General features: G+C 35.1%; 1 protein-coding gene across 2 annotated transcripts in view; it reads left to right on the forward strand.

Annotated features, from left to right (window-relative positions):
• LOC149789311 (SRSF protein kinase 3-like) overlaps positions 1–23626 on the forward strand; it is a 121219-nt gene that overhangs the window by 61240 nt on the left and 36353 nt on the right. For both annotated transcript variants that reach the window (XM_089975517.1, XM_089975518.1), the window contains 2 exons: positions 21220–21307; positions 22445–22532. In XM_089975517.1, the coding sequence (XP_089831643.1) occupies positions 21220–21307; positions 22445–22532 (176 nt within the window). The remainder of the gene's footprint in view (positions 1–21219; positions 21308–22444; positions 22533–23626) is intronic.

The following is a 23626-nucleotide window of genomic DNA, read 5'->3' on the forward strand; positions in this document are numbered from 1 at the left end:
GGTCACAAATCAAATTTATAGAATTTCAGTCATAAACACCTAATTCTGTTGAAAAGAATTCTGTATATATGAAGGTATGAAGGAAATGCAAACAAAGAAGTTGAAACTTTCCTTCAGTTCATCAAGTGTGGTATGATAATTACCTGTAAATTAAGCAGACATATTAGGCTGAGTAAGTTGCAGAACTTTTTACAGCTAGTAACTTCATTAATGAATTAGTTGAATGAGTTTGAAGTTAAACATTCTCAGATCTATCCTCAGCCTTTAGGATTTGAGATATCATCCATCCGTCTCTGGGAGTTATGGGTTGTTTTTACAGACGTTACAGTTGTGTACACAAATACCCACAATGCAATGAGTGTGTACCTTTTGCCGCCATTTTGAATACCTAACAAACTTTTATCAACACTGGCCATCACGTATATTCAAGATAATCTGATTTAATTGTCAATTAGGATATTTGCTTAATCGAAACAATACATATATACTTGAAATTATGTACCCCTATAGCACGAAAATAAAAATAAAACTAAGCTACATGGCTTATGTCAAAAGACAGAAGAGTGAAGTTAAACCATAATCGTGCATATTGCTATCAAATAAATATGCAGTTATTTTTTTATACAACAGACAATAATGTCTTTTTTAAAAAAAAAGTATTTTGTGTGATGTTCCTAAGCTTGTCACATTGAAAGAGTCATTCAGGACAATGATCTTTGGGATACAATAACAGTTACGGAAATATAATTTCATAAAATGTGTATTATGCCAGAACTTTTATGTACAAATACTTTTTACAAAAACGTGCATGTGCCAAAGTCTGCTGACAAACCAGTTTTAATAGGTACGGTCAAATATATTTGTGATGGAGATGATGGATGTAGGATGATACTGAATGTAAGCGATAACTGTTCAAACAAGTTTCGTCTAAAATGAAAAATTTGTCTAATGGATCATGACTTTGTTCCGAATGTGAAAACCGATCATTCTTGAAATACTTTTAGAAATATGAAAATATATATTACCAGTTGGCTTTTTAACTTGAACTATAATCAGATGATTGATTTCAGCCCATGTAAATTGAAAATCATTACATGTTTCTACTTGTTTGTGTATCCATTTGCTTATGCATCTGTTTATTGATGGATCTCTTTGTTTATGAAAGAATAACAAAGATGGTTGAAATTTTAATGTTTTACTTGAAGACAAAAGGGGAAAAGTCATGCATTTGGTCTCGTGTAGTTGACATGCACAACAGAGTGTGGTGTTATATTATATCTTTGCACACAAAATGAGACATGCCTTCATAATTATGTGGGATGAATAATGTTGGTAGGTGCTGGCTTGCCTGGCTAGAGAATCAAAATGGCGATATGGAAGTACACGTTTTGTGACGTCACATGAAAACAATGGATAGTAGCTCATTTGGTACAGCATTGGATTCTTAATCCAGTGGTTAGTGATTTGATACATATCTATTTGGAAGAGGACTTAGATCCCATTTTCTCTGCAGGGTGTAGCCAATAATGTATTAAAAGTTCGGTTAAAAGACAACAAACATGTTCCTAAGCTGCTGATTGGAGATTAATCAAAATTGTTAGATATCTTGTCATCTTACCCATATGTTCACAATCTGCAAGAGTTACGCATTTGGCTTCACATTTTTGTTTCCAGTGAGAAGGTAGATATTAAATTTATTATAGTTGCAGTTTTTGAGACATTTTCAAGTATTTGTCAACCATAGCTTATGATGCATCATTGTGGGAAGATATGTAAAATACATAATGGGTTTTGTCAGCCATTGCTTATGATGCATCATTGTGGGAAGATATGTAAAATACATAATGGGTTTTGTCAACCATAGCTTATGATGCATTGTTGTGGGAAGATATGTAAAATACATAATGGGTTTTGTCAATAGCTTATGATGCATCATTGTGGGAAGATATGTAAAATACATAATGGGTTTTGTCAACCATAGCTTATGATGCATCGTTGTGGGAAGATATGTAAAATACATAATGGGTTTTGTCAATAGCTTATGATGCATCATTGTGGGAAGATATGTAAAATACATAATGGGTTTTGTCAACCATAGCTTATGATGCATCATTGTGGGAAGATATGTAAAATACATAATGGGGTTTTGTCAACCATTGCTTATGATGCATCATTGTGCGAAGATATGTAAAATACATAATGGGTTTTGTCAACCATAGCTTATGATGCATCGTTGTGGGAAGATATGTAAAATACATAATTGGTTTTGTCAACCATAGCTTATGATGCATCATTGTGGGAAGATATGTAAAATACATAATAGGTTTTGTCAACCATAGCTTATGATGCATCATTGTGGGAAGATATGTAAAATACATAATGGGTTTTGTCAGCCATAGCTTATGATGCATCATTGTGGGAAGATATGTAAAATACATAATGGGTTTTGTCAGCCATAGCTTATGATGCATCATTGTGGGAAGATATGTAAAATACATAATAGGTTTTGTCAACCAGAGCTTATAATGCATCATTGAGGGAAGATATGTAAAATAAATAATGGGTTTTGTGCTCTTACTCGCTTGATCACTGATTGGCGGGTTTGGTGGAGTGAAAGCGTTAAAAAGTACATTGATATACGTAGTTAGAAAAGGTTGAAAATTACTCTAGTTCTAACCAAAAAAAACACGGTGAACATTTTCTGATAAATCTCTTAGGTGCAGAACTAGCCTTGGGTCATAGCTGCATCATGTTCTCAAACAAGTGCCATCTGCCTCGCTTTAGAGAGAAATTTTTGTGTTTAAAAACAAATATTAATGCCTCGGTTGCAGTCATATTGTGATATCATTCATCGTTATTGTGCAAAGTGTTGGATAACAAGAATAAAAGAAGACAGAAAGAAACAAAATAAAAAATCTGTTGCCAGGTCATTCACTCAAGAAATCTGTTTTCTCCCCCACCCATTCGAACTTTAAAATAATATTATTTTTTTTAAGATGGAGAATAATTACCTAATAGTAATTAAATTTGCATGGTTCATTTTCTGTTGACTGTATAAGCAGTAGGTATGTCAATTTGCTATTGATTATATAAGCAGTAGGTATCTCATCTTGCTGTTGACTGTATAAGCCGGAGGTATCTCATTTTGCTATTGACTATATAAGCAGTAGGTATCTCATTTTGCTGTTGACTGTAAGCAGGAGGTATCTCATTTTGCTGTTGACTGTAAGCAGGAGGTATCTCATTTTGCTGTTGACTATATAAGTAGGCCTCATTTTGCTGTTGACTGTAAGCAGTAGGTATCTCATTTTGCTGTTGACTAGATAAGCAGTAGGTATCTCATTTTGCTGTTGACAGTAAGCAGTAGGTATCTCATTATGCTGTTGACTGTAAGCAGTAGGTATCTCATTTTGTTGTTGACTACATACACAGTAGGTATCTCATTTTGCTGTTGACTGTAAGAAGTAGATATCATTTTGCTGTTGACTACATACGCAGTAGGTATCTCATTTTGCTGTTGACTGTAAGCAGTAGGTATCTCATTTTGCTGTTGACAGTAAGCAGTAGGTATCTCATTTTGTTGTTGACTACATATGCAGTAGGTATCTCATTTTGCTGTTGACTGTAAGCAGTAGGTATCTCATTTTGTTGTTGACTACATATGCAGTAGGTATCTCATTTCGCTGTTGACTGTAAGCAGGAGGTATCTCATTTTGCTGTTGACTATATAAGCAGAAGGTCTCATTTTGCTGTTGACTGTAAGCAGTAGATATCATTTTGCTGTTGACTAGATAAGCAGTAGGTCTCATTTTGCTGTTGACTATATAAGCAGTAGGTCTCATTTTGCTGTTGACTATATAAACAGGAGGTATAACATTTTGTTGTTGACTATATGAGAAGGAATCTTTTATTCCTGTTGAGTACATGTTTATAAACAGGATATATTGCTTTTTTTGGCAGAGGTATTAGTGTTGTCATCAACAGCTAGATTCTTAGTTAATTTCTTTGTGACAGTTCAGCAAGTCTGTGGAGTACTTCATTGCATCAGGAACTATGTAATAATGTTTTCATGGTTGTTCTTGTGGTCCAAGATTAATTCTAGTTGTTAGGGCTTGCACACCCAGAAACACCTGAGAACATGTACTTGGTTTTAGGCAAGAATCCCAGTGCAAGTTACCCAAAGACAACCAGTTTTCTGCACAACCAACGTTTGTCCCAATTTGACTTGATTCATGTTACCTCTGAGACACAAGATAGCCATAGGTTCATCGTGAGCCTAAGTTGGCTAGTCAATACCATTAGTATAATTAGACATTGATCTGCTTTTCTTTTTGAAGCTGGCTACACAACAGATGTAACACATTGATTGACAGGGTTGAATGATAAAATTAACACATACAACCAACCTCTGTAAATCTTAACCTATCTCGTTTTGCTTTTGTCTTGTATGAACAGAACATGAACAAGCTCACTATCTATATTTTTTTGTTTGAGCTTTTGGACCAGTTTCCAGGATTTCTACAGAGGGAGTCTCTCACTCAAAAATGTGTGTAAATCTGATTTGGGACTTTTGTATTGTAGATTTGCTGGTAACAGAGCAGAAGAATTTGTGTGATGTCCTGTAGTCAGTTGTCCATCTGTCCATTCTTTAGCACAAGATTGTTGCCTCAACTTATACTAAATAACATGAAGACTGCAATGAAACTTTAAACATGCATTTGTCCCAAAGTTTTGTTGGTCGTGAATGAACATGGTGCCATTCCAGCATTTAGTGTATATACCACATTGGCTATTTTGATAAGCTTGTTATTGCTTCCCCTCCTGAATGGAAGGTTGTATCAGCATTGAGTTTTTACTGAAAGACTTATTATGATGTCTAGTTGTACCTTAATATTAATGGTGCCTGTCTAATGTCCATTATGGCCACCACAGTAGCCATCTTGAATTGTTATTACTATTCCTCCTAGTTGTATAAAAATTAGGTATTCACTAGAAGACTCCTGATATCCAGTTGGTATTCAGTATGACCACCATGGCAGCCATCTGGAATATCTTGTTTGCACTATGGAAAGTTGTATCTGCACACATGTATAGTCTTGAGCAGCAAGCCAGCTCGATGTGGATATGGTAAGGAACTGACCCATTTGAATTTTTGAGGTAGGTGGAGTGGTTTGGTTCAGCTTGGTGCTTTACAGTACAGCAAAACAAGTAGGTGTTTTGATGCTGAGGCAATTGGAGTCAAGTGTCTTGCTCAAGGACACACCACTGTGTGTCTGTGTGTGTGCTGGTACTGGGATTTTCTTTCTGACCAGGATATTATTTTCTCTGTCATTACAGGATAAAAAAGTTCTTAATTAAAATGAACTATTATGATCTTTTTTCCCTAGATATCAGAGAAACTGGAAAAGTATGACTGCTCAGGGGGTCTTGTTGATGATATAAATTATTGTTTTGAGTTAATGAATAATAAAGTTTAATTGGAAACTGACTGGGTATTGTTTGATTTTAGCAGGGTCAGTGAAATTTAGGCAGGATCAGTCAAAATTTTATTTTGTTGATCCTGTTGGTTAGTGAAAACTAATCCTAATTTAAAGTCCTGATATGTATTAGATTCTCCAGTGTATATGTATATTTGAAGAGTGATGAGTAAGCAGACATCTCCATTTTCAAAGCAATGGATTGTATTCCCTTCTTAATTTTAACTTTAAAAGTTGTTTGTATAGTGGACAGTACGAGCTGGCAATAACTGCTCTGGAGGCCTAGTGGTTAGAGCATCTGCCTCGGATGCAGGAGGTCGTGGGTTTGATCCCTGGCCGAAACATACCAAAGACTTACAGAAATGGTACTAACAGCTGCCTCACTTGGCGCTCAGCAACTTTTCATAAAAATAAAACAAAATTATATGAATAATTCTATTTTATATAACTTCATAAAATGTATATTTACATACACCCATCATAAAATGGAGCACATTATGTTATGATGGTGTCCATCTGTGTACCTCTTTTTTCATTGTTTACCAATTTGGTTTCTGCACAATAACTTTACTTTACCATCTGCAGGTATCAAATTGGATGGCTTGCTCTTGGGTTAAGAAAGAACTCTTATGAATTTAAGGCTTTAAAGCTCCAATGTCAATGTCACTAATTGTAATAAGGAAAACAGTAATAAGGAATAAGTTCTCCACAAACTACTGTTATCAAACTTTGTGGATAGCTTGCACTTGGGGTAAGGAAAAAACCTTTCAAGTTTGGGCTCAGAAGGTCAAAGGTTAGGCTTGCTGATTTTGAAGAAAAATGGTATCTGCATAATAATTTGAGTCCTCAGATGTTTGTGGATGTTTTGTACTTGTCTCATGGAAGAACTGTATTGATTTTGGAGTTGAAAAGTTGTAGGTTAGGCCACAGTGTCTGGAAGCAAAGTGGTTTCCACAGAAAAACATTACTTCTACATGATATACCTCAACCAGACTTTGTGGATGGCTTGCACTTGTGGTAAGGAAGGAAGCTATTGATTTGTGAGCATATATGTCAGAGAACCAGGATCTGAAACCAGTTGATTTGTTAATTTTGATGAGTGGATTGTGTTGTAAACCAGCAGTTTTTATCAGCATAAATTCTACAATTTTCAAGGGAATATAAGACAAACAAATATAGACATGTGTTCCCTTCATAGTCAATTAAAACGACAAGTTTTGAATTTAATTGTTTTCAGATTATTATATTACAAAAATTGACGAGTCAGTATATTGTCAGTTAATAGATGGAAGAGTTGTTTATCTTGTAGTTCACTGTAAAGATTTTTAATAGCATTCACTGGCATTTTTTGTTTCCTTCAGAAGATTACTGTCTTGTGACCACTGATGACATTCTCTGTGATTATTAAGCTTCACACTGAACAGGCTGTCATCAGTACCCTGGTCTAGATTTCCCTCTGCACTTAACAGGCTGTCATCAGTACCCTGGTCTAGATTTCCCTCTGAATCACTATATATTTTGCAAAGAATGGATAATATCCTTTCTCTTGGCTTTGGGATGATGCAAAGAACTTCTTGCATAAGTTTCCTGTTGCAGGGCTTGTAAGATTGCTGACTGATCTCAATTAGTCCTACAAGTTACGTTCACTCCACGGAGGAAGTTCCTGACTTGGACTTGACATGTATTTCCGATGGCTGGTTACACTACTGTAAATTTAAAACAAAAATAAAGATATAAAAATAAATAAAGACTTTAAATAAACGATGAAAAAATACACACACACACACACACACACACACACATATATATATATGCTTTTATGAATAATTTATCCCCACTTTAAAATTAATTATCTTGTAATATACTATTAAATGTTATATGTTTTTATATATATATATATATATATATATGCTTTTATGAATAATTTATCCCAACTTCAAAATTAATTATCTTGTAATATACTGTTAAATGGTATATGTTTATCTAGGGATTGAACTGAATTTATGTGCACTAAATAAAAAAGATACATACCTACTCGCCAGCACATGCTTGAAACTATGATAGCCATGCACCTTTGAACTTGTAATATTTCTTAGCTGGTGGTTTCTTATAGTGTTTAGAGAAAGCATGTTTCTGCATTTTGCCATGAATGCAGGACATCCTTTTAAATATTCCTCTTCAAACATCTTGAAGAAAACAATAATTAAACTTGGCACATAAAAAATCAAAATACTTACTCTAGTGAGTCTGCTGAAATAATTTATTTATGGTCTGTATCCCATCTTATCTCCTTTCCAGCAATGGTCAGCCTATTTCAGACCTGCCAGCCCTTAGGATTTGGCCATCTTATGGAAATGACCATAAACTGAGGACTTATGGAATAAAAGTTAAAGGATATAATAATATGATTATGGTAAAATTAAGATATTCGCTTGTCCATGTTTAGTTCAGATCTGGGTTTCACATTAAATTCAGGGGACTTGGTCAGGGAACCAGACCAATTTGATAGCACAGAAGTACCTCAGATGCTTTAAACTGCACATATTTTATGATGCAAAACATCTGTATGATCAAGCTGTTGCTTCTTTGTTTTAAAAATGGCATCCATCTAGAGATACATTTTCAGGATGAAAGGGACCATAAACCTCTTAAAAACTTATAGATAGTACAGAAGAATAAAATGGAATATTCAGATTCTTGGGGGGAAAATGCAGGAATGGCAGCAGTTATGTTTAATGGATATCCAGTGTTGATTTGAGTGTGGTACATGGTGGGCACGATGATTGCTGTCACTGGCCCACGTGAAATTTAGTTGCGTCTTTTTATGCACTCTGTAAAGGTGAGAGATAGCAAGAAGCAATTGAGCTCCATAGGGCTTGGAACTGCAGTTTGTGAAACTGTACTTATAGGTAATAAGAGTTCAAGTAAACTTAAAAAAAAAAAAAAAGCGGGGTCCTGAGTGGCCGAGTGGTCTAAAGCGTTCTCCGTTACGGATCACTGCCATCTCACCTCTGTCTGCGTGGGTTCGAGTCTCGGATTCAGCCAATGTGGGTATGTGAGAAAGCTGGCCAGTAGCTTCTCGTGGGTCGGTGGTTCTTTCTGGGGTTTTCCCCGGTTCTTCCTCCACCATTAATACTGGCTGCCATGTATAGCCTATCATGTGCTGAAAAATGGCGTTAAACCCTACAACTACAACAAAAACTTTAAAAAATGTTTGTCCTAATTGAACCACAATGCTTACCATCCCTTCATCAGTCATATATCACTTTTTGACTTATAAATGCATTTTTTCCAGTAGCAGTAAATGATATTTTGTTACATCTTTCTGAAACTGGTCTGGCTTATTGAAAAAATTAACTACCTTACTGACAAGGTCTTGTTAGGTTTGGCAGGTCTGATTTTCATTGAAGGCTGAGATGTCCTGACTGCATTTTATTCCTTTATTAATTATAACATCTCGAAAGACATTCCACATTTGGCATTAAACTCAGCTGTATTCCAGCAACAAGGTAATCAGTAAAAAGCTTGTTGCATACACAAATCATATTTGTTCCTGAACAGTGGACATGCCTTGCATCCATCACACCTGTTGTTGTCCTGGTAGACTGCTTCTGGCTGGTTTCTATGTGTTGATAAAAACACATATAAATGGTGTTTGGGTTTTTAAGTTTAATGTAAAAGAAAAAAAAAATTATTGTAATTTTCAAAGGCTGTATATTTCAACTACAATACAGTATGTGCAGTAGACGACCTTGAGTATGGTATTTTTTGCCAACCTGGTAGGGTCTCATGTATGTATGAGCTAAAGTTTCAAAGGTCAAGGTCACTGTGATGGAACGAAGACAATGTACATCATAGACTTGACTTAAGCATTGTGGATGGCTTGTACTTGGGTAAAAGGAAGCCTATTCCTGTTGGGCTAAAAAAAATACAAAAGTGAAGATCTCTTAGATGATGAAGAAGAATAGTTTCTGTGCACAAATTTGAATTCTCTATGTAGAGGACTATTAAACATGGCGGACATATACTTTTCAGCTTATCTGCTATAGAAAGACATGAAACAAATAGCCACAAACAATTAAGGGAGTGATGAAGGATGGAAAGTTAGAAACATTTGAAGCCAGCACGTTAAGAATTCCCCATAATAGACATTTTGCCAAAAATTCCTGACAATCTGGATGTTGACCCCAAATGTAAATGTTGGAATTCGTCCATGATGTGGTTATATCTTTACATTCTCTGAGACAAGTTGAATGATTTTCTATCCATGATTCAGGTTCAAGGTCAAAGGCCATGAGAAGGAATTTTATTCTGCACTCACTTGTATTTTGTAAATGTGTCAACTCTGACATGTTTGAAAATATTATTGTTACCAAATTTGGTATGTTAGACTTTCTTAGGAAATATATATCAGCAGTGGATTTATGTTCAGCAGTTAAAAATAAGAAAATAGTTTTAACATGTCTTATGGAATCCTGGAAATTCATTTTGGCCAGTAGTGTAATTCTTTGAGGGACGTTTGTAAAAATTGGCTACATGTATATATTTACAGTGATAACAATTAACTTTTTTCATTACTAGCAGCATTTTTAGAGTTGTAATATTTTCAGTAGAAAAAATAATTTTTTTTCAGTGTCCACTGGTAGCATATTAAATAAAACAAAATTTGAATACAAAATATCATTTGCTAAAATTGTCTTATTCATTTTTTCAGCTATCAATTTACTAATTGTAAAATACATATTTGACACAGCTTTAAATACCCTGGAAAACTGGTGACTCATGGCAGTTTTGGCAAGAAGTAATTGTGATACCAGTACTTAAACATGAATCTCATTATGAAGCAATCAGTGACATTGAGTAAATCAATCCTTGACCCTAACAAGTGAAAGAACTCTTGAGAGCAAGTCATGACTCCCAGTTAGTTATGAGCAATGGTCTCTGAAGGTCTGTGTCCTGGTTAGAGTGATAAGTGAAATGTGCATTCCTTTTAACAGGGGCACACTACATAAGACCCATGGGCTGACACATTTTGTGTGGCATGCAGGCCATGTCCTTGCATTACACATGTATTGATACTTTTATTATAGATTTAAAATAACTTTGAATTGTGGCCTGCTTAGTTTGAATCAAGGTTGTCAGGCCTATGTTTTTGTTTTAGTTGTGCACCCCCTACCTACAAGGGAAGAGCAGCATTCTTGGAGAAATCTGATACGAGCTCATCCATATGGGCTTTGTTACTATGCCTGTGTTTGATGAGTGATCATTCATTGGGTGTATTCCAGGGACAGGGCTTAGAGCACCAGTCATTGGATTTTGATTAATGGTTTGTGTATAAGATCCGGTCAGTAACCTCCTGTTCCCACTTAATCCCTATTGGGATAGGGAGTGAAGTTGTACTCGGATTTTTCTTTTTAATCTCTACAGGTTGTGGGACCCACCTTTTACAGGGAAGTGTCCCCCCCCCCCCCCCTTATGATGCCATGGATGTCCTTGCCATGGTATCAGGATATGGTGGGTGTAACAGGCATTGTGTCATTTCATTGCAAACACCTCCTAGCATCTATCTGTTAGATGGAAAACTTGTATTCATTTTAAGGTATCATATGATAATTTTTCCAGACTGGTATCATGTGCAGATCCAATCTGGAAAGCCAACATTAAGTGTTTGAAAGCTGGGTTTGGAATTATTTGAAAATATTGTGGTGATACACTAGTATCAAGCCAGATATTTATGTCTGCTTCATAAATTGCTATACTCAAATTAGAATTGTTAGCAAGAGCTGTACAAGGGATCTGTGACTATTGTTCAGTCAGAAATGGCTTAGAACATTGAGATCAATTTTTTTTAGGAATGACAAGTTTGAAATCAATATTTGTTAGTCACCTCTGTAAATGGAAGAGAGCTATTGTGTTACCCCTGACTTGGGCATCAGTGTTGGTGTCTGCACGTTTAAAAGGATATGCACAGTCTCGCTCTTTTGCAACCATTATTTCCTGGGTCCTTGGCAACAGGTTGGAGCTGGTTTCATTGCATCCACTAGTAGGAGAGGGGGCTAAGGGAGCTAAATTGGTATAAACTTGTGAATCATTTATTTAGTTCATTGTTGTACACACTGTATACCTACAGTAAAGTCTCTCTTGAAAGACCATCCCTTCTGCCAAATATGCTTTAAAAATTTTGGTTATACTGGCTATCACTCCATTGTTACTCAAAGTCTCTGACTTTCATGATATTAAGAACAGTTAAGACAAAACAGAAAAGTAAGAAAGAAAAACATTTATATCTGGTTTTTATCAACACATTATAGTTCATTTTTGGTATTATTGGATAATATTGACTGTTTTATTATGTCTTTTAAACCCAGTCACAGGGGACAATTTAGATGTTAGAGGGAAAACTTATGTCTGAATTTATTTTCTGCATGGTAATTAATGATTCTGTTGTTTGCTGGAGAGTACTAAATGCTTCATTGTACAGAGGTGTATAATAGTTGATTAGACTCTGGTTTATGATTAGCTTCATGACAATTTCCTTGACCTGTAACTTGCAAAATCGCTGTTCTTTCCAGGCCAAAAAAAAAAGATCACTAAATCTTCCAGTTAGTTATGCTTTTCCTACTTCATTTTCGGGCCCTGGGTGGCTACTCACTCGTCTTTACCTATCACTGCTATCACACATATCTGATTGGGTTTGATTCATGGATGTGGCCAATGTGGATATATGAGAAAAGCTTGTCAGTAGCTTCCCACAGGCTGTTTGTTCTTCCTGGGGTTTTGCCAGGTTCTTTCTCCACCAGATATTCTGGCTGTCATGTATACCTATCATGTGCTGAAAAATGGCCTTAAGCTTATGAAACCACCAACCATCCAGCCTACATCATTTCATTTTACTCCTAACACATTAATTGATTATAATAATTATATAATCAAGAGGAGATGCAATAGGTCATGTTTATTCTTTCCTTTTGCTTAAAAATTCCTCCAAACTTGAGATATGGCCCCTGTTTAACAATTTTTATTTGTCTTTGCATCATGAAACAAGTTGACTTAACTTTTATTAATTTTGGAAGAAATGAGCAAGCCTTCTGGACACTTTTAGTTTCAACCAGAAGGTTGTTTGTATTGACAGTATCTGAAAATGGGTTCATGAAGAATGTAAAGCACAACAGGGATGCTGTGTGATGAGATTGTTTGGGTTTAATAACAGAGGAAAGTAAAGTAAAAAATCAATATGCTGTTTGGAGTTAAATATTAATCTCAGCCATACCTGCCTGCTGTAATTTCCCTTGTGTACAGGGTTCTTCGTAGGATATTGAAAGTTGCAGTCCAGGACTCCTTCATTGAACAAAGATGAAGACCAATCCCAAATGATAGGGGTCTCAGAAGCAATACTTTCAATTCCTTGCAATAATTTAGAATGTCAGTATTGTTGGGTGATCATATGTACGTCAAAAAGCTAATTGTTATTCATTGTTTAATATTTATAGTAAAGAATGAAAAATTAAGTTAATTGAGAACTGATACTTGTAATTATGATGTTACTACTTTAACAATCCTCAAAGACTTTACCTTGCCATTCTGTTTTTTTAATGTGCAACTAGAGTGTGTGTGTGATTTGGATTTTGAATATAGCTTTAAAAAATTTTCAGTCATATTTCTACAATGTCTGCAGCGTAGCAGTTTATAGCGATGTCTAGCACTGGGGCATCATGCCGCAGACATGTAGCATGATGTCCCACCCAGTCACATTATCCTGACACCAGGCTGACCAGTCCTAACACTAACCTCTTAATGCTGAGTGCCAAGTGAGGCAGCTGATAGTACCATTTTTGTAAGTCTTTGGTATGACTCGGCCAGGGATCGAACCTATGACCTCCTGCATCCGAGGCAGACACTCTAACCACTTGGGTACTGGAGCGATGCAACTAGAATAAACCAAGAAAGAGATTTTATTTTCTTTTCTGTCTTCATTTATTTTGAGTATTTTGATTACATTATTGTAATTGCAAATAAGTAGATAATTACTTAATCAGCTTCAACTTAAATAAACAGTATAATTATATTTAGTTTTATAAACTTCACTAAAAAAATGACAGTTAATTTTTTGTACATTTCTAAAAATTTCACCAGAAAATAACAAAAGTTGAAAATATTTCAAAATAAATATAACTCCCACAATGTACAGAAGAGAAAATGTACTCGTGTCTTCACACATAGTCTTTATCTGTTCAAACCTTAGTGGTCACTGATGTTACTATGAGTAACTAACTTTATACAACTGTATGTTTAGGGGGTTAATTTTAAACAAACTTAAGCTCTATTAGATTTTTAAATTTTTGGTGAAGTTTTGAAAACTAAAGAGGTAAAAGTTACATTGCTTGTTCTAGTGGCAGTTGACTAATTATACCTATTTGTAATTGTGCTTATGTGGCCTAAGTGATTAGTGTGTCTGCCTCAGATGCGTGAGGCTGCCGGATTGAACCATTGCTGAGTCAAAGACTTCATAAAATGGTACTAGCCTCAGCCTCAGTTGGCACTCTGCATTAAGAGGTTAGGGTTAGGACTGGTCGAACTTGGTGTCAGGATCATGTGACTGGGTGGAACATGATGCTACGTGTCTGCTGCATGTGCCCCAGTATAAGACATCACTATAAACTGTCACACTGCAGACTGAAAAATTGTTGAAGCTATGTTAAAAATCCAGCACACACACACACACACACAGACACACACACTTCTATCAATTACAATGTATAATATCTGCAGTGCTTATGAGAAGTCACAGCCACTCTACAGTTTAAGGATCCAGAAGGGTGTATAAACCTCAGTCAACTTAGTACAGCATACTGCATTCACTTTCTTGAACAAACTTTAACAAATTTAGCATCAAAATCCTGAAGTTCTGTGTTTCCCTCCAGTACCCTCATCAGTTTGCTTGTTTCTTGTTTTGAATGTCAATTGCCTTTGGCTTGATATAATTATGTGATGAGAAGCCTTGCTCATAAGCCACTAGTGTTGTAAGTAAAACCAGGGACATGTCAGCTGAAACAGCAAGGTCTGGAAACCAGTTTGAGTGCAGAAAGCTAATAATGTTCCATTGTTTTGTCGTTTTGCATCCCATAGAAGTGTCCTATTCCATGATTCATTCCACAGATCTCTCAATCTCTTTGACATCATGTTTTCTTTATCAAAAACTGGAAGCATCAACTTCTTCCTGCTGGTCAGTTAAGCAAAAATCAGTCATATCTGCAGCCTTGGGCTGGGCATGAAAGATATCTAAATTTGCCATTGGAAAAGCAAAGTACATATGTGATAATTACTGGAAAACAAAATTATATTTGTGCAAGACTCAGAAAAACAGCTGATGTTAAGATGATTTGGGACAGTTAACGAGGATATTTGTATTCCTTGGACAAACAAGTCCTAAAAGTCTTATCATGATTTTTTTAATACAGTATATAATAAAATGCTACTATGGCAAGTATTCCAAAAGGATTTAAAATACAATGTTCTAAAAGTGTGCTGAGTGATGCTTATCAAAGCAAGGTATTAAAGCAAAAGTATGTGCAGTTTTCTCACATGATCAAATGAAATTTGCTGGCAAAAAGCTTGCATACCAATGTCTTGGTTGTTAAGTTTTCATGCGTCCAAACTTAAAAGTAAGCATTCTTTTTTGCAGATTTTGAAATCCAAAGAAACCTTTGTGTAATATGTTCTTAACTGCAATTAGTGTTGACCCAAATCAGCTTGCATATTATGTAGTAGCAGTTCCAGGAGTCTGTGTGCTTTGTAGTTGAGTGTATTTTGTACAGAAATGCATAAAGTTATATTTTGTGCACTCTTCATTCTTTTACATATCTTTTTCTTTCTTTCACATATCTTTTATAAGCATAAGCTATAGAGAATGTATATATAATGTATATAAAGAAAAGATTTCCTTTTGTGTTTCTCATAACACAGCACGTTACAATGTGCATCTGGGTTTAGCTCACAAGGGGATATGTTAGGCATCTCTGACCTATAATGATATTTGGGGATTTGTTAAATTTTATTGGGGGTCACTGGCAGTTTTGGGTGAGAATATGTCCCCATGGTGTAATCACTGTACAATAATGTTACAAATGTGGTAATGTAAAATAGCAGGATATAGGGTGCAGAATTTTTTTACATCATAAAACAAGTTTTAAATCTATAATCAAATTGGCAGCATTTCCTGATGTAGTCCATAAGTATGTCATTTGCAGTCAAGAATAGATAGATAACTTTAATATGTATTTAATTAATTTGGCAAAATGTTCAGGTCATTCCAAGGTTTTATCATTGGTACAGTGATGGTGTCATGTTTAAATGTTGTCACAATGCCCAGCTGTTAAATAAGCAGTCATTGGCATTCAGTCTTCTGAGAAAGCAACAGTATATACAGTTGTAATCAGGCAGAGATCCTTACGATGAAATAAATAACAAATTATCAAATTATTCTTCAGCATGTGTAGATGTAACGGTCATGTCTTTCCTAGGTTCCAAATTGAGATTAATTTTAGGCCAATCTCATTATCCATTTTGTTCATTACTACTGGGTATAATATGATTAAGCTGGGTTGGGATTGGATTTTAGTGAAGACATTGAATAGTTTTGTGAATGAGATGTTTAGTTAGATTGTAATTGAATGATGAATGAATGTAACACTGTACTCAAGTACATAAGGTCCAACAATAAATTTACATAATGATTTGCATAGAGTTCAACAAATGATATAAAGAAATGATACTGATCCTAACAGGAATTAATCAGACCATATAATTTAAGTGAATAATCAAACAAGAATCAGTGTATGGAACATGTAAGTAAATATGATTGGTATATGGATCTATCACCATGTATGATCAATGTATAAATTTTATACACAAATATGAACAAGGTATGATTCTGTCCCCAGATATCATAGTAAAGGATTTAGACACATATGAACAAGGTATGATTCTGTCACCAGATTATCATAGTAAAGGATTTAGACAAATATGAACAGTGTATGATTTTGTCACCATGGATGATCCAAGAATAGAAGTTGTACAAAATGTAAGTAATGTATGTTTCATCCACAATTAGGATGTTGTTGAGTTTGATGCCACTTTGCAGCACACAATAGGCTATAAATGGCAGCCTGGAGTATAACAGGTTTAGGAAGAACCTGGTAAGAACCACTGACACACGGTAAGATACTGGCAAGCTTTCTCACATACCCACATTGGCTAAGACTGAGACTACAAACCCACACAGAAAAAGTTGATAAGGTGGTGATAGGTAAAGGTGAGTGCTTTAGACCACTTTGCTACCCATGGCCACACAAGTAGGATATGTGTGTTATTGATTTTCACACATATTTAATTACTCATTTCACTTAAATAGTGATATTAAATTATTGATTTCAGTCATATAGTGATATTGAATAATAATGTTGAAAAAATGTAACAAGGTATCATGTGGCATCCATTTGACAATCGCTACTTATTTCTGGTTTCATGACTCTAGTCGAATGGTCAAGGAATCACCATGCATGGCCCACCTCTCCCAGTCTGCTGAAGGATCCCTCTAAAACCTCCCTATTCCCCGGCAGAGTTCTGCATGCTCACCATCCAAAACAAATTTACAGCTGAAGATTGTTCCCATACAGTGCACAGCTTCCTGGCAGAAATCTTATGGAGTGAAAACAACAACAGTTTACTCTATAAGTACCCTAGCTGTGCTTGAAAATCCACAGCCAGAGAACTTGTGGTAATCAGGTTTCTCACTGCAAGCACATACTTCCTGCAGCATTGGTGAACCAAACTAAGTATTTTGAAATATCTAAAGATGAAAATAAACTGCTCTCAGGTAACACTGTAGTATGAAATAACGAAATTGGAGTGCATTTTCATTCATATATATAAAGCATTGACATTACGTGTACACGATTCCATGACACCGGGGGCATAGATTGGAAGAGATTATGTGACAACCTGTTATCCATTGCTTGTCTTGTTGCTCCTTTGAAGCTACTTGGAGGTATTGAGAATGATTATATATGTATTTTTGTGTTTGACCACTCAATCTCTCTATCTCTTTTGTGATACTTTTGTCCAAACTTTGTCAGGAAGTGAATCCAGAGCCTCAGTTAACAGGCATCTGTGTGTGCCTAGGATGATGATGATGATAATAATAATAATAATTAATAATAATAATAATAATAATAATAATAAATACTTGGAGGACTGCCATGAAACCTTACATATGCATTCATCCCAGGGTCTGGTTAGTCCTAAATGAAAATGATCTGCTTGTGCATCCAATATGGCCACCATGGTAGCTATCTTGAAAATTTTGTTGTTATAGTTACTAGATGGAAAGCCGTATCAACATGAGGTTTTCACCATCCTTGATGAAAATGGTTTATATCTGACCTCAAAAAGGCCCCCGTAGTAGCCATCTTGAAAATCTTGTTATTACCATTTCTTCTAAATGAAAAGTAGATAAAATGGAGGTTTTAATGAGAAAACTTCTTATGGTGTCTTGAGCCAGAAGGAAAGAATACAGCTTTGACATTTCAGTAAATCTTTGCTGGTAGCCATTTTGAAAATCTTATTATTGCTATGTCTTCCAAATTAATGGTTATGTTGACATAGGGTTTTCTAGTTAGTTTTAATGCAAATAGAATCTTATATCAAATATGACTGCTACAGTAGTCATCTTGAAAATCTTGTTACTTCTGAATGTTTTTTTGTATTGGCATGAGGTTTTCACTAAAAGTCTTCTAATGATTATTTGTTCTAAATGAAGTTGGTGTAGATCTTAATAAACTAAATGTGATTTGACAGTCGTGTCACTGAAGAATATCAATATGGTTTGAATGCTTGGTAGCTAGAAAGAATTATCCAGAATTCTTGGAAAATTTTTTCAGACTGGAGAACATCAGTCCCATTGAGGAACTCACATTTTTTGATACTATGATTTTGATGATAATTTATGCTAATGGTTTTAATTTAAAAAACAAGCAAGAGTAACAAGCAACCATAATCCCCAATTTTATCTGGCTAAATGATACCTCAAATAGTCAGTATCCAGGGTTAGCAGATTTAAAGAAATTCTGAAGTAAAACAAAGTAGTCTTTGGTGGTAGTATGATGTGCAAAGGCTCTAGTTCTTGTTGTGTGCCCAAGATTTTTTTATTTGGAAAGCAAGTATACTTACTAAAGTGAAAAGAAGAAAAATAAGGAAAGGAAAGAATGACAGACCAGGTTCTTTACAAAAATCCTATTTTCATCCATGTTTAAACAACCTGTATTTTTAAAAATATTATAGAATGTGTTTCCAGTAATACTTTTTAATGCAGTACAAGGTTTGTTTGAATTGTTATTGATCCTTTTTATAACCCAGACCTTTTTGTGAATGATATTTCATGAGTGATCTTGCATTACATATTTGAACTTAGCATCCCGCAGTTGACATTTCCTTTGATGAAACCATCGATTGTCTCTGCCAGTTGAGTCCCATATTCTGTGAACTGTGTGCTTATTTGCACAATTGACAACTTCCTGTGGTCATACTGCTTACCTTACGCTTGTTTGGTTGTGGATTTGGTGTCATTACACAAACTGTCCAGTTGAAGTCTCATTTGCATACTCGACAAAAATACAGCCATGGTGCTGAAATTTGAGTGTGTACTGTAGATTTTCATGGTCACTATTTGTATAGCAGAACATAGTGAGAGATTACAGGCTGTATTCTTGGATATGCAATTGTGGAATTCAAGCTGATTAAAAAAAATTGATTGTGGCTTCCTAATTTCTTTTTAAGAGCTGGAGGGCATTGTTTTGAGGGTGAGGGAGTGGGTAAGGGAGTAAAATTGTATGTTTTCATCTAGTTACCTTGGTATCTAAATTGAGGATTCTTGACAGTAATAATAATAATAATAATAGCTTAAAACCTAAGGTTTAGGATTCTGTTTTCATGTATATGTATAAATGCAGCTTTGCAATTGAACGTTTTGAAACATGATTAATAATTTAAATATCAATTCATAAATAATTTCTAAGTTAACTAAAAAAGAGTGGGATGATTATTTGTTACTGGCTTTGTCTTATGTTCATGTAATCAAAAAGTGAGGGATAAGCAATTGTCTCAAAAGTGTTTTGAGAGGGATTTTTAAATCTCAAGTTCATTGACTTCCAGCTAGAGCTTTAAAATATGTTGATGTTTAATACCATTGTGGCAAATATCACTGTGGTTTTTCTTTCTTATGATATACATTTCTCCTTCTCCATCACTTTAGACAACATTCTTTGGCAATATTCATTTTTTTTATTTATATCAGTTCCACACAAATTCAATATTTTGATTTATGCCTTAGTGAAATTTACACATAGTAAAAAGATTTCCATGAATCATTCAGCATGGAATCATATAGATATTTTCTTTTCTTGGAGAACAAAACATTGCTTGCGAATGAAGCTAAGGTTTTCTTGGTTACATGTGAAAAGATGCATTATGAGCCTTGAACCTGAAAGTATAACCGTATAGTTTTGGCATTCGGTAACTATGACAACATAGATTAGAAGATCCCCAAGGGAGAATGGTCATGATTTAGATTTGAACCAAATGGCACTAGTACACATTTATGAGATAGTTATCTGGTGTCCTTTTGCTTAAGCCAGTGGATTGTGGAAAATGTGTTAGAGAAAGTGTACCTAGAAACAAAGCACGTTTTCTTATCAGATATATTATGTATTGTGATAATGATAAAAGCAAGTATAATGATTTTACAGGGAGCATTCTGGCTGTCTTTCAGATCCATTATCCAATCTAACTGCAATTTGTAAAAATGTAAAATCTTGTAAGCAATTTCTCCTCAAAAACCACTCAGCAGAATTGAATCAAATATGAGAAAACATCCTAGTATTGAGTTTGCTAAAAATGGACAAATCTATAAGTGGCTTGTTCTCAAAGCCACGTAACAGAATTTGATCCAGTTTTGAGACAAAACATCTGGCATAATTTGCTATTTTGTTGGTACAAATGATGCCAATCTGCAAAGAAAACCCAAACCACTCAGCAGAATATGGTCTGACAGAAGAATCTGGCATAATTTGCTTTGAAGCTTGTACAAATGAAAGCAAATTGTGCGAGATGTTTGTTATTTTATATACATTTTATACAGAATTTTAACAACTTTGTTTTATATTTGATCTTGTACTTATTATGGATTTAATTGGAAGGCTTTAGCTTTCTAAATTTTTGTGCAATTCGAATCTACATTGTTTAAACTTAACCTTTTGTTGGCTGATGTGCCATAAAACATTACTAAATGCATACATACAGTACATGCATACTAATTTCAATATCTTATCACCAGTTGCCACCTAGGTTGCATTGTGGATCCTTCTTGGGATTCTGAATGTGCTTTGCACCAAAATTGGGTCATTCTGACTTACTTTCTTGGGTATGGTTAACACTTCTGTTGAAATGTTGGATTTTGTGATAAAGGTAGGGACAAAGTTTTAGAGTTCATGTGCTTTAGCAATTTATGTTTTGACCAGAAAATCTTTCAGAACTTGCTGCATTTAATTTATGCAGCATTTATTAATGATCAAAAGCATGACAAGTGGGTATTGGTTATATCAAGATGTATTTGTGTATTGATGATTGGATTCAAAATGGTCAATGATTACCTTATCTCTATTACAGTATGTAGTGTTTTCTATTTCAGGGCCAAGAGGTTTGTGGCTATGAAAGTAGTGAAGAGTGCACAACATTATACAGAGACAGCATTGGATGAAATCAAACTACTTCGCTGTGTATGTATATACCAATTGGAGTGTTTATCTCTGTTGGTCATAGACCAGTTGCACTTATATGATTAGCCTGTAGTCCATCATTCATCTGTCATCCATCATCCTACCAAACACACAAGATATATTTACTCCTCAACAACTGAGACGATTAGAGATTTGTTTTAAAGCCTAGTTGGTCAATGGATCAATAGGGTGACAGTATGACCTCCAAATTTACATTTTGAAAATTCATGTTATCACTAGGTTAACAGATGGTCATATCGCCTGGAATTTTCACATGTAATAAAAAATTGTGTCCCTTTTACATCCAGCATGGCCATAACACTTAAAATTCTTGTTCTTACTATTTGTTCTGAATGGTTGATCATATTGACATGGGGTTTTCACTAAATGACATCTCATAAAGTCAAGGTTGTCCTAAATGAAAATGGTGTTCTTGCATTGAACAATTGTGTTGTGGTGACCATCTTCAAAATCTTTGCAAAGGTAGCCATTAATGAACCATGTTTTATTGTTTATGACCAGTAGGTGCTGTAAAATATTGGGAGAAATGGTAAGCATCCAAAACTATTAGCTATGAACAAAATGAGATCTGGATTATTCATAACTTTTAGAAAATCTGTAATTTTGTTAAATATTGTATTATCCTGCGTTATTTGTGGTTGGAAAAAGTATGTAAGATCAGAAGAGAAAATAATAGTGTCAGTTGATAAACATGAAACAAAGCTTTTTTTTTGTTTAGGCATTGTTGAGCTTATGAACAGTGACTTGTACTTGTGTAATTAATGATCATCAGACATTGTACTTGCATGTATTCCAGTAAACAAGTTGATTGCACTCTAACATTTGTAGTGTATTGTAGAAGTCTTGCACCAGATTCAGTATTGTGTTTAATGGAAGTCTCACTATTGATTATCAATAATTTTGTTGACTGCCTTCCATTTTAGTGTTTTCCTTTACAGGAATATAGATGTTGCAAAGTGGGGGCATGGACAAGGACTTTTGATTCAGACATTCCACATGCCTTTGTGCACTGATATTGTTGTTTATGGTTACACAATGTCTGGAACCTTGCAGATAGTTGGTGCACATATAAGGGATAGAAGAAAAGTTGTTTTATTATTATATTTTGTTTTGTAGGTTCGTGAAAGTGATGAAGAAGATCCATACAGGGAGAGAACTGTGCAATTGCTTGATGACTTCAAGATTTCGGGAGTCAATGGAACACGTATCCTTTATATTGATACCTTGTATATCTTACAGAAAATATTGTATATTCTTTTTATAAAATTGTTTTGACTGTGATTGTGTGTCACAGGTGTCACTGTATAATTTGTAGCTTGACTGGTCATAGACTCGAAGCTTATGTGATGTTCTGTCATCCGTTGTCCAACCATCTGTTAGCACAAGAATGTGCTAAACTCATTAACTACTTGGAAGACTGCCATGACACTTTACACGCATGCACACACATTCATCTCATAGGCTAGTTGGTCCTAAATGAAAATGGTACCCTTCAGACATCTGTATGGTTTTCATTTTTGAAAAGTTTGTGATTGCTACTTTTCTTGTATATATAGTCATATCAGCATGGGGGTTTTGCTGCGAGACTTCATATGATGTCCAGTTGATCCTAAATGAAAATAGTGTTGATCTGACTTCAAGGAGGGGTTCTTCCTCCACCATTAATACTGGCCGCCATGTATAGCCTATCGTGTGCTGAAAAATGGTGTTAAGCCCCAAAACAACAACAACTTCAAGGAGGCTTCACTTGCAGCAATCTTGAAAATTTTATTTTTGCTACACTTGCTGAATGTTAAGTCATATCGACATGGGCTTTCAGTGAAAGATTCATATGATATTTAATTGGTCCCAAATGAAAATAGTGCTGCTCATGGGGCCCCGAGTGGCCGAGTGGTCTAAAGCGCTCTCCGTTACGGATCACTGCCATCTCACCTCTGTCTGCACCGGTTCGAGTCTCGGATTCAGCCAATGTGGGTATGTGAGAAAGCTTGTCAGTAGCTTCTCGTGGGTCGGTGGTTCTTTCCGGGGTTTTCCCGGGTTCTTCCTCCACCATTAATACTGGCCACCATGTATAGCCTATCATGTGCTGAAAGATGGCGTTAAACACAACAACAACAACAAAAGTGCTGCTTACACACTATTATGGCTGCCACATAGGAGATCATATTTCTAATGTGATTTTAATGAAGCTTGGCATATGGGATTGTTTCATTTAAATATTCAGTGATGATTTTGTTTCATTTTTAAGTGGATTATTCCACTTTTCTTTTCTGAATCTGATCCTCCTTGATATGGTCC

The sequence above is a fragment of the Sinohyriopsis cumingii genome, chromosome 11 (genome assembly GCF_028554795.1).
Source record: "Sinohyriopsis cumingii isolate HCF-2022 chromosome 11, ASM2855479v2, whole genome shotgun sequence".
NCBI classification, from domain to species: Eukaryota; Metazoa; Mollusca; class Bivalvia; order Unionida; family Unionidae; genus Sinohyriopsis; species Sinohyriopsis cumingii.